Here is a 17664-nt window from a genome sequence, read left to right on the forward strand (position 1 = left end):
CCTGCATCCACCCATCCCAGAGCAGAACTCACTATATACCTCCTGCATCCACCCATCCCAGAGCAGAACTCACTATATACCTCCTGCATCCACCCATCCCAGAGCAGAACTCACTATATACCTCCTGCATCCACCCATCCCAGAGCAGAACTCACTATATACCTCCTGCATCCACCTATCCCAGAGCAGAACTCACTATATACCTCCTGCATCCACCCATCCCAGAGCAGAACTCACTATATACCTCCTGCATTCACCCATCCCAGAACAGAACTCACTATATACCTTCTGCATCCACCTATCCCAGAGCAGAACTAGCTATATACCTTCTGCATCCACCTATCCCAGAGCAGAACTCACTATATACCTTCTGCATCCACCTATCCCAGAGCAGAACTAGCTATATAACTTCTGCATCCAACCATCCCAGAGCAGAACTAGCTATATACCTTCTGCATCCACCCATTGCAGAGCAGAACTCACTATATACCTCCTGCATCCACCTATCCCAGAGCAGAACTCACTATATACCTTCTGCATCCACCTATCCCAGAGCAGAACTCACTATATACATTCTGCATCCATCCATCCCAGAACAGAACTCACTATATACCTCCTGCATCCACCCATCCCAGAGCAGAACTAGCTATATACCTTCTGCATACACCCATCCCATAGCAGAACTCACTATATACCTTCTGCATCCACCTATCCCAGAGCAGAACTCACTATATACCTCCTGCATCCACCTATCCCAGAGCAGAACTCACTATATATATTCTGCATCCACCTATCCCAGAGCAGAACTCACTATATATATTCTGCATCCACCTATCCCAGAGCAGAACTAGCTATATACCTTCTACATCCACCTATCCCAGAGCAGAACTCACTATAAATATTCTGCATCCACCCAGCCCAGAGCAGAACTAGCTATATACCTTCTGCATCCACCTATCCCAGAGCAGAACTAGCTATATACCTTCTGCATCCACCTATCCCAGAGCAGAACTCACTATATATATTCTGCTACACCCATCCCAGAGCAGAACTCACTATATACATTCTGCATTCAACTATCCCAGAGCAGAACTCACTATATATATTCTACATCCACCTATCCCAGAGCAGAACTCACTATATATGTTCTGCATCCACTCATCCCAGAGAAGAACTAGCTATATACCTTCTGCATCCACCCATCCCAGAGCAGAACTAGCTATATACCTTCTGCATACACCCATCCCAGAGCAGAACTCACTATATACCTCCTGCATCCACCTATCCCAGAGCAGAACTCACTAGATACATTCTGCATTCACCTATCCCAGAGCAGAACTCACTATATATATTCTGCATCCACCTATCCCAGAGCAGAACTCACTATACACCTTCTGCATCCAACTATCCTAGAGCAGAATTCACTATATATATTCTGCATCCACCTATCCCAGAGCAGAACTAGCTATATACCTTCTACATCCACCTATCCCAGAGCAGAACTCACCATCTCCCTTCTGCATCCACCCATCCCAGAGCAGAACTCACTATATATACTGCATCCACCTATCCCAGAGCAGAACTAGCTATATACCTTCTACATCCACCTATCCCAGAGCAAAACTCACCATTTCCCTTCTGCATCTACCCATCCCAGAGCAGAACTCACTATATATGTTCTGCATCCACTCATCCCAGAGCAGAACTCACCATCTCCCTTCTGCATCCACCCACCCCAGAGCAGAACTAGCTATATACTTTCTGCATCCACCCAGCCCAGAGCATAACTAGCTATATACCTTCTGCATCCACCCACCCCAGAGCAGAACTAGCTATATACCTCCAGCATCCACCCATCCCAGAGCTAAACTCACCATCTCCCTTCCGCATCCATAGCTAAGACCACGCAGAAGCAAATGTACTGTAAGTCACGACGACCTACTATAATTTCTAAATATGGCTTGGGCTCTGTTCACACTACTGTCAGAGGCTTGAATCAGTGAGTAGTTCCATCAAAGTTGATTGAAAGAGATATCACAGCATGGTGCACTATTCTTCCATTGAAGCAATGGACACCACTACCAAACCACTGAACCCTAAAATAAGTCAATGGGTTCCACTTGACATAGTTGTCTGTCATTCATTGGGCTAATAATTGCTGTTATTTATCCTGTTGTAGCAGAAGCCATGACAGTGGTGTGAACAGAGCCTGACAAAGAGTAGGGAATCCCTGCCTGGATGATCAGTGACTACTTTTGGAATCTAAGCTCTATAAAATAAATTCTTAGGGTCCTTACATTAATAAGCAAAATAGGGAAATCTCCATGTTGGTTATCACTCTGGATGTTCACAGCGCCCTCACACAGTGACTGGAGGTACAGCAGGCAGCCCTGGAAGAGTTCATCAGCAAGGAACAAGTGGCGGAGGAGCAGCATCCTGTACAATGTGAGCAAAACCATTACCATAATATGTAGAATATTAGAAGAAAATTTCTTAATATCCTTCTCTCGCTTCTTCTATCCTCATAGGTATCCACTATAAACAGTATATAAAGAACAGATGAACTTGGCTGTAAGGCAACTGGCTGCAGCAGAAGCCCTCCCCCACTTCTCTGATTGCAGCAGGAGACCCATGGCCAGTGTTTAGCCCAGGCCCATCATAAATAGGCTATTTGGCCAAAATGCAATATTCTAACATATACATTCCATACCGTATACAACATTAATAGTAGTATTATACAGTACACTAGATCTATGTTACATACTTGCTGCCGTCCGTCTTAGATCTGTGAACGTTGCTTTTCCAAACAGTAAAAGCTTTCCAGAGCCTGAAAAGTAAAAAAAATATCACTGCGCTTATGCCATTTATTCAGAGGGGAAAATAATGGTATCAGTCAGGGATGAGACCGGAAGCAAACCCACAATCAGGGTAACCTCAGCTATATAATACTACCATGCAGTGCCCAAATACCCAGAGGGACCATTAATATCCAGAAATGAGGAAAATAAAAATAAATCTTTCAGCCCTTTAAAATTGCTGACCGTTCCATTTGAAAGGGGTTGTTCACCCAATTTTTTCCCTTTCAAATCAACTGGTTCCAGAAAGTGCCAGAGATTTGTCATTTACGTCTATTTAAAAAATCTCAAGTCTTCCAGTACTTATCAGATGCTGTGGGAAGTGGTGTATTCTCTCCATTCTGACAAAGTGCTCAGTGCTGCCACCTCTGTCCACGTCAGGAACTGTCCAAAGCAGTATCAAATCCCCATAGAAAACCTTTCCTACCACTTGCTACAGGACATACAGCAGCTGATAAGGACTCAAAAATTTAAGATTTTTTAATAGAAGTAAATTACAAATATCTGGCACTTTCTGGCACCAGCTCATTTGAAAGAAAAAAATTGTTGGTGAACAACCCCTTTAAGTCAAAACAACACCCTTTCGGTCTTCAGGAGCTAAATAGAGCTATTAGGCTACATTTGATGGGTGCACTGGCACACGTGGCATATCGGACTCAAATGTTATATGAAGCGAGCCGTCATATTTGTTTACACACTGAATTTTGCCTTTTTTAGCTGCAAAAAAAAATGGCAAGTGCAAGGTCCCCTATTTGCGCCATTTTTGGTTAGTTTTTTTTTTTTTATTTTATTTTTGGGCCATTTTAAGTTGAAATGAATAAGAAACACAACTTTTTTTTGCTGTAAATGATTGGAAGAAAGTAGTTAATAGTCGTGACTTATAAAACTTTTTTTAGATGAATAATAGGTAAAAGATCTTACCTGAACTGGGAGAATGTGCGTATATTCTTTATAGTATAGTACCTCTCCCGCTCATGTAACCACTCTGTGATGGGCACAACCTCCATGATCTCCGCTCCCGAGACCATCATTACCTGAACAATGACAGAATGGAAACTATAATCCTCCATCTGTTCCTGCAGGGTCTTCCATAAATATAAGGGAGCAGGTCATTTAAAGGACTTCAATAATTTTGATTGGTGGGGGGTCTGGATGGTAAGACCCCCACAAATTGCTCAAACAAAGAGACAGAAGAGCTCTGCTGATCACTTTGCCCCCTCATGTCTGTTATGCACTGTTCATCTATCCTGGAAACAGAGCCAGCAGTATATTGATTTCTACATATTTGTACTCCACTAGTATTTCCAGGTCCTCTCATTTTAGTGATCGATGGTGGTCTCAGCACCCAAACCCCCAAGGGTTGTTAAGATGATATTTACCCTTTCATCCATGCACATGGATGTATTACAAATCTGTCATACAAAGATAACATTCTGGCCACCTTTAACCACCACGAGGGAAAGCTTAAAGGAATATTCCCCCCCAAATTATTTTTGCATTAATATGTTGCCCACCCATAGCTTTCCATCTTTCCAATATAAACTTATTATGGATTCTGCACAGTTTTGCTGCTATCTAAATGCATTCACCCCCCCCCCCTCCCCACCAAATGCAGAGAATCATCAGCTCTCAGTCCAACCCTGACTCGCTCCCTGCTTCTGGCTCCTACCCTCCTAGACGCCATCACGTGTCCTCAGTTTTTTTCAATGGGCTGGGTTAGCGCTTGTACCCCAGTCCACTGAAGAGAGGGAGGATAGTGAGACAGTCACAGCTGCTGCTGCTGTTCACTGTCTGCCTCACTAAGAGCACCCAGAGCTCACCCGCCCCGCACCCTGTATCCCCCCACAGCTCACCCGTTGGCCTGTGAGTGCAGCCCCCCCTCCCCACCCCCCAAAGCAATCTCCCGGCGACCCCCGTCCCCCTTTCTACAGCCCGATCTCCAGGTGCCCCCCCAGTATAGCTCGCAGCCACCCTCCATCACCGATCCCTCCCCCCTGCGTCTCACCCGGCAGAAGCTGTGACTTTCCCAGTTCTTGCAGAACTACAGCTCCCAGCATGCTCAGCCTTCTCTCCGTGCATGCAGGGAGTTGTAGTTCTGCCCGAGCCGGGAGAGCCGACCTGTAAGTGCATGTGATCCCAACCATGTAATGCCGCCTGCCGACTGCCCCCACCGTGTAATGCCGCCTGCCCCAACCATGTTACCCGGCCGCCCGCATCAGCAACCGGGTGAGATCAGTGGCCCGGTGAGACGCCAGTGCGGAGGTGGCGATGCGGGCGGCCGGGTGAGATTCGGTGGGGGGGTTGATGCGGCCGGCCGGGTTACATGGTTGGGGCAGGCGGCATTACACGGTGGGGGCAGGCGGCATTACATGGTTGGGATCACATGCACTTACAGGCCGGCTCTCCCGGCTCGGGCAGAACTACAACTCCCTGCATGCACGGACAGAAGGCTGAGCATGCTGGGAGCTGTAGTTCTGCAAGAACTGGGAAAGCCACAGCTTCTGCCGGGTGAGACGCAGGGGGGAGGGATCGGTGATGAAGGGTGGCTGCGAGCTATACTGGGGGGGCACCTAGAGATCGGGCTGTAGGGAGGGGGACAGGGGTTGCCGGGAGATCGCTTTGGGGGGTGGGGAGGGGGGGCTGCACTCACAGGCCAACGGGTGAGCTGCGGGGGGTGGGGGGGATACAGGGTGCAGGGCGGGTGAGCTCTGGGTGCTCTTAGTGAGGCAGACAGTGAACAGCAGCAGCAGCTGTGACTGTCTCACTATCCTCCCTCTCTTCAGTGGACTGGGGTACAAGCGCTAACCCAGCCCATTGAAGAGACTGAGGACACGTGATGGCGTCTCGGAGGGTGGGAGCCAGAAGCAGGGAGCGTGTCAGGGTTGGACTGAGAGCTGATGATTCTCTGCATTTGGTGGTGGTGGGGGGGGGGGGGTGAATGCATCTAGATAGCAGCAAAACTGTGCAGAATCCATAATAAGTTTATATTGGAAAGATGGAAAGCTATGGGTGGGCAACATATTAATGCAAAAATAATTTTGGGGGGAATATTCCTTTAAGAGCAAACTTTATAAATTCCCTATAATATCAAACAGGTATACAATAGGCTCCCTCTAGTGGTCGCTGCAGGCAGATAAGGATTTGGGGCTTTGTTTCCGAAAAAAAAAGAGCACTGACTGCTGCAAAACTATTTTATGGAATTAACCTGCAGCTAAAAACAATACTTGAAATTCTATATAAGATGAGAAAAAAAACCACAACATTTGCCCATGTGACTTCCCCATTTATGCAAATACTGCAATACCACTCTCAGACTATGGACAGCAGTGCCGCTGTTATTGACAAAAATATATACTTTTTTTCTAATTTTGGACAACAACTTTAATAAGAAACAGCAAAGAAATACAACACAAACTGATATAGAGTTACAGAATATAATTGGAGTTTTTCTCCTTTCTAGACAGTCAGAACAAATGATAACTTTCCCCGGTGGCAGTCGTACCGCAACGTAATGAATATAAGGGGAGACAAGTGGACAGATGGTTCATAAACCGGAGTCAACACTAATTACAATGGATGATACGGCGCTCTGCGAGCTGTGTCCTAGTCAGCTGTGCTCCATCACAACACAAGCAATGACATTCCCTATGTATACTGTGTGTAGTGTGCGTGGATACTGCATGTGGGTTCGGATGTGACTAGAGTAACAATATTGTAAAGGAGTGATCCCTATATACATGTGCACTTACCTTAGACACATGTGAAGCACTGACAGTCCAGTATACATCACAATGAACAGCAGTATTAGCTGGAACAACCTGGAGATCATATGGATCGTAGCGAGCGGTGTGGTTGCCCTGACATCGTGGGAGACAGTATACAAATTCTCCTGCATCTTCTTTCTGAAGTGCGTTCTCCTAGATAGAAAGACCCAGGAAAGTGTATTGTCAAGGCCTAAGGGGGCGGTAACAAGTACTTTACATGGCGATCTATGAAACCTTGTGTCATGATCCACCCTCTCAAGGAGTACATTATACACATACATGTAAAAGGACCCTTAAAAATATAATAGCAATTTGCTCAATAATCACTGTGTCTACAAGTCTACAAGCAAATATTACTAATCCTCCCTTCCGAAAGTCCTTTACAGATACAATGAAACCAGTCCTAAAACTCATATAACATTTGTTGTTTCTTCCTTCCCACAGAGACTGTCCAATAGAATCAGTGCAGAGGCTGCTGTAATCATATGTGTTTATTAGGTAGTACTTTGTGTACTTCCACATAGAATTAGCAATATACCCTGTTTACCAAGTACTTTTATCTATCTATCTATCTATCTATCTATCTATCTATCTATCTATCTATCTATCTATCTATCTCTGCAGGGAGAGAGTAAAGGGTTACAGTAATTCAAGGTATCTCCTATTTTGACATATTATGAACCCTGTGCAATTAAAGAAGAATGGCAAAAATTTTTATTAAAGTGTTGTATTGCCCCCCAAAAGTTATACAAATCAGCAATATACACTTATTATGGGAAATGCACACAAAGTGCTTTTCTCCCTGCACTTACCACTGCATCAAGGCTTCACTTCTTGGATAAAATGGTGATGTCCAACCCGGATAACATGGTGATGTCACGACCCGACTCCCAGAGCTGTGCGGGCTGTGGCTGCTGGAGAGGATGATGGCAGAGGGATGCTCAGTGTCCCTCCAGTGCCCTGTGTCCCTCATCCTCTCAAGCAGCCACAGCCCGCACAGCTCTGGGAGTCGGGTCGTGACATCACCATTTTATCCAGGAAGTGACATCACCATGTTATCCAGGAAGTGAAGCCTTGATGCAGTAGTAAGTGCAGGGAAAAAAGCACTTTATAAGCATTTCCCGTAATAAGTGTATATTGGTGATTTGTGTAACTTTTGGGGGCAATACAATACTTTAATACAAAATTACACCGGACTTCTCCTTTAAATAAAGTTAATAAACAGCATAAAGCATATACTTTAAAGTCTAAATTAGAACTTGAAATATCCACACTAAGGTACAGATGCTAAGAGGTGGATTACTGGAAGACCATCAGAAGGCCTCCAAATGTATTTGTCTTTGTATATAGGACAATATACACTTTGATTGTGCCAATAACCATTTTTATTGTGATGCATATAGGGAATATTTCCCTTCACACTGCACAGGAGGGAGACCTCTAAATAGTTTGGTTGTTAAAAAAAGGTCCAATCAGGGCTGTTTAATGGATGTTATAGAATGAGTATTGGGGTTTGCTTGGAGAACCTCATCAAGGGAAGGATAGTCACTGCAAAGAGCAGCTCCTAGTCTGACACACTTGATGTGACTCTGTCATAGTTGCCAACAACTATTTTTTTTCCAGGGACATTTTAACGTTAAAACAGGGTGTGGCTTGTTGTGGGTGTGGTCTCAGTGGGGTGTAGCCTATCATGGGGTGTGGGTTCAAAATTCTCCAGTTAGAATTTACAGTCAGAACAACACAAAATGAGCATACACCCCAGTATTAGGTCCCCAGTATATTACACACCCCAGTTTCAGGTCCCCAGTATATTACACACCCCACTCAGAGCAGGCTGAGACTGAGAGATAGCATTTTACTGACTGACTGTACATACTGGTAGTTTGCACACATATGATGCAGCTGCACTCCTGATCCTCCTGCCGCTCCATTATCATAGTACTACCCCTCTCATCCTCCTGCCTCTCCATCATCATAGTACTACCCCTCTCATCCTCCTGCCTCTCCATCATCATAGTACTACCCCTCCCATCCTCCTGCCCCTCCATCATCATCATACCAGTACCCCCTTCAGCATCCTCTTGTCCCTTCATCTGTATTTGAACAAAAGAAGCTATACTTACCTCACCAGTATGGTTCCTCTAGTCCCCCAGGGACTCCTATCCCTGCTCTGCATGAGTGACATCACTCTCACTGGAAGGGGGCGGGGCTTCCCACAGCGGGGGGGGGGGGGGTTATCATTTTGCTGGGGCTGTCTCCACAGAAACGGGACAGTCCCAGCAAAAGCGGGACTATTGGCAACTATGCTTTGTATTACACCATCACCCATTTAATTCAACAAGATGGTGCTGCCTTGGCCATGCTGGATGACCACCAGAAGATAGACAACCTGGACCCAGCAGCTCCAGTCTGAGGAGCCCAAATGGTATAGAAGCTAGAACTGTGGACAATTGCTTCTGTGTAATGTTCCTCAGTGATCCTGCGTTTTACCTTTAGCATTCTCTTATATTTATCGGCCTTGCTGATTTCTAGTTCAGGTTGAGGAACTGGCGTTTTCCAGCCAAGCCCAGCTCTGACTCTCTGTATATGTGACATTATGCTGTCATCTGAAAAAACATAAGAAATAATAACAACCATCATAATGAAAAAAAGTTCAGTCTCATTGTAAAAGGGGATCTTCACCAAATTTTTTTTCCTTTCAAATCAACTGGTGCCAGAAAGTGCCAAAGATTTGTAACTTACTTCTATTAAAAATACTGTTGTATGCTCTGCAGGAAGTGGTGTATTCTTTCCAATCTGACACAGTGCTCTATGTTGCCACCTCTTTCTATGTGAGGAATTGTCCAGAGCAGAATACCTCTAAGGGTGGGTTCAAACTAAGGAATCAACGCAGATAAATTCTGGAGGATTCCGTTGCTAGTACTCGCTCACAGCCACGCGCCTTTCTGCCGACTCCATAGACACCATTCTATGGGCAGGCCGATTCCACTATCCACCAAAAAGAATTGGCATGTCAATTCTTTCGGCGAAATGCGGAATCCGCCCGTGCATGTTATGGTGTCTACGGGCAAAGAGGCACGCGGCTGTGAGCGGGTACTAGCAACGGAATCCGCCAGAATTTATCCGTGCGGATTCCGTAGTGTGAACCCACCCGAATGTTCTTCCAGACATAAAAAGAATACGACTTCCTGCAGGACATACAGCTGCTGGAAGTACTGGAACACTTGAGATTTTTTAACAGAAGTTAATTACAACCTGTTTAAAGCGACTCTGTACCCACAATCTGACCCCCCCAAACCACTAGCACCTTCAGATAGCCGCTTTTAATCCAAGATCTGTCCTGGGGTCCGTTCGGCAGGTGATGCAGTTATTGTGCTTAAAAACTACTTTTAAGCTGGCAGCCCCGTTCCAAATGGGAGTATCTGTGCCCTAACTTTGCACCACCTCCTCCCCACCCTCTTCATCATTAGGAATGCCACTGGAACATTTTCTCCATGCTGAAAATTTGTACAGGTCCTTAACAATCCAGCCCATGTGCCGTCCTCTCACAGCTGACGAATAGAAGGCAATCTGCCTGAGGTATTCCTAATGATGAGGAGGGTGGGGAGGAGGTACAGAGAGGTGGTGCCAGCCTAATGCATACACAATCTAGGCCACTCCCGTAGGGCACAGGGCTGCCAGTTTAAAAGTTGTTTTTTAGCACAATATCTGCATCACCTGCCAAACGGACCGCAGGACAGATATTGGATTAAAAGCAGCTATCCGAAGGTACAAGCGGTTTGGGGGGTCAGATTGTGGGTACAGAGTCGCTTTACGTTTCTGTATAACCCAAGGCTGTAAAGATGCCCATACACATAAGAGCAAAGACAAGTCAAACCAAACGGGAGCGGCCAACCATCTTATATTGGGGGTAAAAAGGATCAAGTATATTCATATGAACACCCAGCCAAACCAAGCATGCATGTGTATACAAAGGACAGGAGGAATAAGCTGTTGGCTAAACATGTGTCCGAGTTGGCCGGAATTTTGGCGATTATTACTCTTTTAATAGAACTCTTAGTTTTAGAGCATAGACATGATCGGGAGGGTGTTATATGATTTAAATTCCTCACACTTTTTAAGATCTCCGCTTACTTTCAGTAAATATGAACCTTTATTAAGAATGAGTAAGCTTTGAATGTTGAAAGCCAAATATCCCTCCTATAGAGGTAAAGGCCCCGCTATGATCCCTGAATTGTTGTGAGCCACAAGTACAAGGCCTATTGCTTCCCATGGAGGTGACCACGTCTGAGTCTCTTAGTTACCGGTGGCGTCCTCCTGACATGTGTCGGTCTCGAGCCGGGCAGGTTGCTTTAGTATTTTCCCTTCAGTTCTATCTGTCACATCAAAGCGTCTTTGAAGTTCTTTTCTCTGTTTCACTTCTGACGTTGAGGAAGGAGCCAGATCCTCCAGGCTCCCACTGATCATCATTTCACTTCTGTGTTTGCTGCAAAGATAACAATGGATTCACATGTGACAAGCTGGCAGACATGTTACGCTGTTGGAAATGTACCTGATCCATCACGGGCGGCAGCAATGATTATTTCAGCCATACAAGAGAAGTACCATCATCTCCTCTGACGGACGGCACCAGGAAAGAAACATCTCTCTCTAATAAAAACATTGAAGATTGTCGGCAGAAAAAGTCCCCCTGGTCCATCTAGTCCGCCTATTTAATACAGTGGTGCCTTGGATTACGAGCATGATTCGTTCCGGGACCGTGCTTGTAATCCAAATCTACTCTTAAACCAAAGCAAATATTCCCATAAGAAATCACTGATATGCAGACAATTGGTTCCACACCCCCCAAAAATAATGATTTTACTGTAATCTGCATGTGGAGTAAAATGTATAGTAAAAAAGTATAGTAAGTGCATAAACCTGAAGAAACAGCAGCAGTTTGTAGATACAGAATGAAGATGCAGATCCCCATAATGCAGTAGCGTAGTACAACAGTCTAGAATAGAGGAGCAGGGCTGCTGTCAGAGGTCTGTGTGGTCACATGACAGCAATGGGAAGGGGGGGGGGGTGTTCAGCATGGACCAGGAAGTGAGAATCACAGAGCTGTGCAGGAGGACAGAGACAGAAACTTTATATACAGCAGTGTGTATAGCTGAGTGTGAGTGCAGGCACATTATAGCAGCAGTGTGTATAGCTGAGTGTGAGTGCAAGCAGGGCCGGCGTTAGGGGGGGGCAAAGAGGGCAGTTGCCCAGGGCCCCCATCCCCCAGGGGCCCCCTACCCCAGTTACAGTGAGTGTTAGGTGCAGGACCGCACGGACAGCGTCCTGCAGCCTCTGTCAGTGATCTCTGGCTGCAGCTGATGGCTGCTATCAGGGGTCACACAGAGGCTACAGGACGCTCTGCTCCGGAGTGTGTAGCTTCCCCCTCCCCCTCCCTTCTGTACCATGTGATTTCCTCTCTCTTCCTGGTGTGGAGCTGTCAGGACGATAGAGGAGAGGGCTGCAGGGTGAGGAGCAGAACCTCCTGCTGCTGCTGCCATGGACAAGGACAACTACACCCAGCATGCTGTTAGAGGGGGTAAGTATACTGTACATGCAGTGTGTGTATGAATGTAGGTGTATAATGGATGAATGTAGTGTCTGTTACATGTCATGTGTGTAGTGTGTGGGCTGGATGGTTTGTATCTGTATAATGTTTTCATGGATGTGTTAGTGTGTGTGTGTGTGTGTGTGTGTGTGTATGTATATATATATATATATATATATATATATATATATATATATATATATATATATATATGTGTGTGTGTGTGTGTATTAGCACTGCTGACTCCAAGTGTTGAGGTGAATAGACTGTATATAGGAGCTGCAGCCATTCTCTGGTGACCACTGAGGCCGCTGATTGGCTGCAGCTCCTATGTATAGTGTATGATGATGTCACTAAGGCAACACGGTGTATTTTATTGAGAAAAAAATAAGGTGGTGGTCACTGTATGGTGGTAATATTGGTCTGTATATAGTGTATATATAGAGTTATTATGAAGTGGTCAGTCTATGGTGGTAATATTGGTCTGTATATAGTGTGTATATAGAGTTATTACCGCCATAGAGTGACCGCCACATAATAACTCTATATACACTATATACAGACCAATATTACTGCCATAGACTGACCGCCACATAATGCATAATGACGCTATATACACACTATATACAAACCATTATAACCACCATAGAGTGACCGCCACATGATATTGGTCTGTATATAGTGTATATAGAGTTATGTGGCGGTCACTCTATGGCAGTAATATTGGTCTGTGTATAGTGTATATAGAGTTATTATGTGGTGGTCACTCTATGGCAGTAATATTGGTCTGTATATAGTGTATATAGTGTCATTATGTAGTGATCATTTTTTGGCAGTAATATTGGTCTGTATATAGTGTATATATAGTGTCATTATGCAGTGGTCAGTCTATGGCGGTAATATTGGTCTGTATATAGTGTGTATAGTGTCATTATGCAGTGGTCAGTCTATGGTGGTAAAATTGGTCTGTATATAGTGTGTATAGTGTCATTATGCAGTGGTCAGTCTATGGTGGTAAAATTGGTCTGTATATAGTGTATATAGAGTTATTTCCGCCATAGAGTGACCGCCACATAGTGACTCTATATATACACTATATACAGACCAATATTACCGCCATACAGTGACCGCCACATGATATTGGTCTGTATATAGTGTGTATATAGAGTCATTATGTGGTGATCACACTATGGTGGAAATATTGGTCTGTATATAGTGTATATATGGAGTCATTATGTGGTGGTCATGGTGTGTGCTGGTCTGTATATAGTGTCATTATGTGGCGGTCAGTCTATAGCGGTAATATTGGTCTGTATATAGAGTTATTATGCGGTGGTCAGTCTATGGCGGTAATATTGGTCTGTATATAGTGTATATAGAGTTATTATGTGGTGGTCAGTCTATAGTAGTAATATTGGTCTGTATATAGTGTATATAGAATCATTATGTGGCGGTCATGGTGTGGTGCTAATATTGGTGTGTATATAGTGTCATTATGGGGCGGTCACTTTATGGTGGTAATATTGGCCTATATATAGTAAAGTTTTCTTCAATAACGGTATGGAGGTAATATTTGGTCCTGATAGAGTGATTTTTTTATTTTATTTTTTAAAACAATGCATATAAATAGTTTTTGTGTTTACACCACTAGCGGCGGTCCTGACATGTAGCGGCAGTCCCGACATGTAGCAGAAGTCCCCGCAAGTAGCGGCAGTCCTGACATGTAGCGGCAGTCCTGACATGTAGCGGCAGTCCTGACATGTAGCTGTGGTCCCGACATGTAGCGGCAGTCCCGTCATGTGGCGGCAGTCCCGACATGTGGCGGCAGTCCCCGCATGTGGCGGCAGTCCCGGCATGTGGCGGCAGTCCCGGCATGTAGCGGCAGTCCCGGCATGTAACCTTCTGAATTGACTCAATGTGACTAAGGGCCCTAATATACAGAGCAAAAATTGTCCTAACCTGGCCGATATCGCTCTGTGTATATAGAGACAACTGTAATCAGCTGATCATTGTCTTTTGGCAAGTGTAAAAATCATTGTCTGATGATTGTGCGTATAACATAATAAAGCTGTTACTTACCTGATCACGTTCCCCGGTGTCCTCAGGCCTTGTCTGTTTGTTACGGCCAGTGATTGGCTGAACGGCCTGTCACCTCAGAGAGAGGACCAGAAGTGAGAGCTGGGACTGTGGGATCCCACAGACAAGGCCTGAGGACACCGGGGAACGTGATCAGCTAGTATATATCTTCATTGTTCACTATATACAGCAAGGGCTGCACACACATCACTAATGATATATATATATATATATATATATATATATATATATATATATATATATATAAAATCTCATCTGGCCCTGTCCTCCCCATACACAGGAATGTTCGGCACAGCTGAGCGTTTCTGTGTTCTCTATAGGAGGGGTAAGCCATAGCCAGACAGATCTGATAACGGCTTGTCTCTCTGAGAACAAAGAGGTTGGATGTTGATTTTCCATCAAGCCCAACCCCATATGTCCACTGATATCATGTCAGAGGACTGTACAAAGAGCCCCATTCACCTTACACTGATGGCCGAACCCACCACGAGCAGCAGGTACCACCAAAAAGTGTATGGGAACCTTAAATTGCTGCTACAATATTTCAGCATTTGGGGACCCACCTTCAACTTTGCCCAGGGCCACATTTAGTCTAAAACCGGCCCTGAGTGCAAGCACATTATACCAGCAATGGAGAGGATGGGAAACACAACGGCTGACAGAGACTGCAAGGAGTATGAAGGAATGAGCAGGGCAGATGTGGGCACATACACGCAGTGTTCTATCTACAGGGAGAGAGGGGTTACAGCTACGAAGAGATTACCTCCACAGTCCTGTCCCCTGATGTGAGCCCCAGCCTGAAGTGGATCTGCCATGATTTGGAAGGTGAGGGAGACTTTCTGGGTCAGAGTACAGGGCTGTAGACCCCGCTATACAGACCATATGCCCCTCTCCCACTCGCCCTCCCACCCAGTACAGGGAGCTCTTAAACCAAAGCAATGCTCTTATACCAAGTTACAATTTTGAAAAACTGTGAGCTCTTCTTGCAAAACGTTCTTAAACCAAGTTACTCTTAAACCAAATTACCCCACTGTATTTCCCCTCGTATTATCTTAGGATAGATATATGTTTATCCCAGACAGGTTTACATTCAGTTATTGTGGATTTACCAACCACATCTGCTGGAAGTTTGTTACAAGCACCCACTATTCTTTCAGTAAAGTAGTATTTTGTCCTGTTGCTTCTGATCTTTACCCCAACTAAAATCTCTCTGTGTCCTGGAATAAATAATGGTGAGTGTGATGTAATAACTGTGTTATAATACATATCACCTAAACAAAGAAGCACTGGTATAATGGAAGCAGACAAGGAGGCATAGGTATAAGGGGAGCAGATAAAGAGGCACAGGTATAACAGGAGCAGAGAAGGAGGCACAGGTATAAGGGGAGCAGAAAAGGAGGCACAGGTATAAGGGGAGCAGACAAGAGGGCACAGGTATAAGAGGAGCAGATAAAGAGGCACAGGTATAAGAGGAGCAGATAAAGAGGCATAGGTATAACAGGAGCAGAGAAGGAGGCACAGGTATAACAGGAGCAGAAAAGGAGGCACAGGTATAAGGGGAGCAGACAAGAGGGCACAGGTATAAGAGGAGCAGATAAAGAGGCATAGGTATAAGAGGAGCAGATAAAGAGGCACAGGTATAACAGGAGCAGAGAAGGAGGCACAGGTATAAGGGGAGCAGATAAAGAGGCAGAGGTACAAGGAAAGCAGACAAAGAGGCACAGGTATAACAGGAGCAGAAAAGGAGGCACAGGTATAACAGGAGCAGAAAAGGAGGCACAGGTATAAGGGGAACAGACAAGAGGGCACAGGTATAAGAGGAGCAGATAAAGAGGCACAGGTATAACAGGAGCAGAAAAGGAGGCAAAGGTATAAGGGGAGCAGACAAGAGGGCACAGGTATAAGGGGAGCAGACAAGGAGGTACAGGTATAAGGGAAGCAGACAAGGAGGCACAGGTATAAGGGGAGCAGACAAGGAGGCACAGGTATAAGGGGAGCAGACAAGGAGGCACAGGTATAAGGGGAGCAGATAAAGAGGCACAGGTATAACAGGAGCAGAGAAGGAGGCACAGGTATAAGGGGAGCAGATAAAGAGGCAGAGGTACAAGGAAAGCAGACAAAGAGGCACAGGTATAACAGGAGCAGAAAAGGAGGCACAGGTATAAGGGGAGCAGACAAGAGGGCACAGGTATAAGAGGAGCAGATAAAGAGGCATAGGTATAAGAGGAGCAGATAAAGAGGCACAGGTATAACAGGAGCAGAGAAGGAGGCACAGGTATAAGGGGAGCAGATAAAGAGGCAGAGGTACAAGGAAAGCAGACAAAGAGGCACAGGTATAACAGGAGCAGAAAAGGAGGCACAGGTATAACAGGAGCAGAAAAGGAGGCACAGGTATAAGGGGAGCAGACAAGAGGGCACAGGTATAAGAGGAGCAGATAAAGAGGCATAGGTATAAGAGGAGCAGATAAAGAGGCACAGGTATAACAGGAGCAGAAAAGGAGGCAAAGGTATAAGGGGAGCAGACAAGAGGGCACAGGTATAAGGGGAGCAGACAAGGAGGTACAGGTATAAGGGAAGCAGACAAGGAGGCACAGGTATAAGGGGAGCAGACAAGGAGGCACAGGTATAAGAGGAGCAGACAAGGAGGCACAGGTATAAGAGGAGCATATAAAGAGGCACAGGTATAACAGGAGCAGACAAGGAGGCACACATATATGAGGAGCAGACAAGGAGGCACAGGTATAAGAGGAACAGACAAGGAGGCAAAGGTATAAGGGGAATATGCAAAAAAGGGGTCCGTGGAGCCTCAGTTACGAGTCTCAAAACACGGGAATAGCCAGATATTCCTCTCTCCAGAGAAGGAAGCCCATTGCCAAGGGGTGCCTCCTAGTGGGGAGAGCACCAAACCACCCTGATACGTAGTCCCTCAGGTCCTCACTCTGTTACGAGCTTTGGGACCTAAATAGGGAAACACCAGAGTGGCCCCTGCAAGTCAAAGTCTAACTCTGTGGCGAGTATATCGACATAAGACAAGGGTTACCAAGGCTAGGCATCCATCCACAGACTGCAGTTTCCGGGTATTTGCCCCTCGTCAGTGTGGAGCAGGATTCTGGCTACTGGGGCAATGATAAATAGACCAACAAAACACAACAATCACTGAACTCTGTATAAGGGGAGCAGACAAGGAGGCACAGGTATAAGGGAAGCAGACAAGAAGGCACAGGTATAAGAGGAGCAGACAAGGAGGCAAAGGTATAAGGAAAGAAGAGAAGGAGGCACAGGTATAAGAAGAGGACAAAGAGGCACACATATATGAGGAGCAGACAAGGAGGCACAGGTATAAGAGGAGCAGACAAGGAGG

The 17664-nt window shown here is 45.4% G+C and overlaps 1 protein-coding gene across 5 annotated transcripts in view; it reads right to left on the bottom strand.

Moving 5' to 3' along the window:
• Positions 1–17664, bottom strand: part of DNAH14 (dynein axonemal heavy chain 14) — a 165537-nt gene that overhangs the window by 136490 nt on the left and 11383 nt on the right. For all 5 annotated transcript variants that reach the window (XM_069954737.1, XM_069954734.1, XM_069954735.1 and 2 more), the window contains 6 exons: positions 10924–11105; positions 9110–9225; positions 6605–6772; positions 3777–3889; positions 2765–2827; positions 2298–2436 (listed from right to left, as the gene is read on the bottom strand). In XM_069954737.1, the coding sequence (XP_069810838.1) occupies positions 2298–2436; positions 2765–2827; positions 3777–3889; positions 6605–6772; positions 9110–9225; positions 10924–11105 (781 nt within the window). The remainder of the gene's footprint in view (positions 1–2297; positions 2437–2764; positions 2828–3776; positions 3890–6604; positions 6773–9109; positions 9226–10923; positions 11106–17664) is intronic.

Source organism: Dendropsophus ebraccatus, chromosome 15, assembly GCF_027789765.1.
Source record: "Dendropsophus ebraccatus isolate aDenEbr1 chromosome 15, aDenEbr1.pat, whole genome shotgun sequence".
Lineage (NCBI taxonomy): Eukaryota > Metazoa > Chordata > Amphibia > Anura > Hylidae > Dendropsophus > Dendropsophus ebraccatus.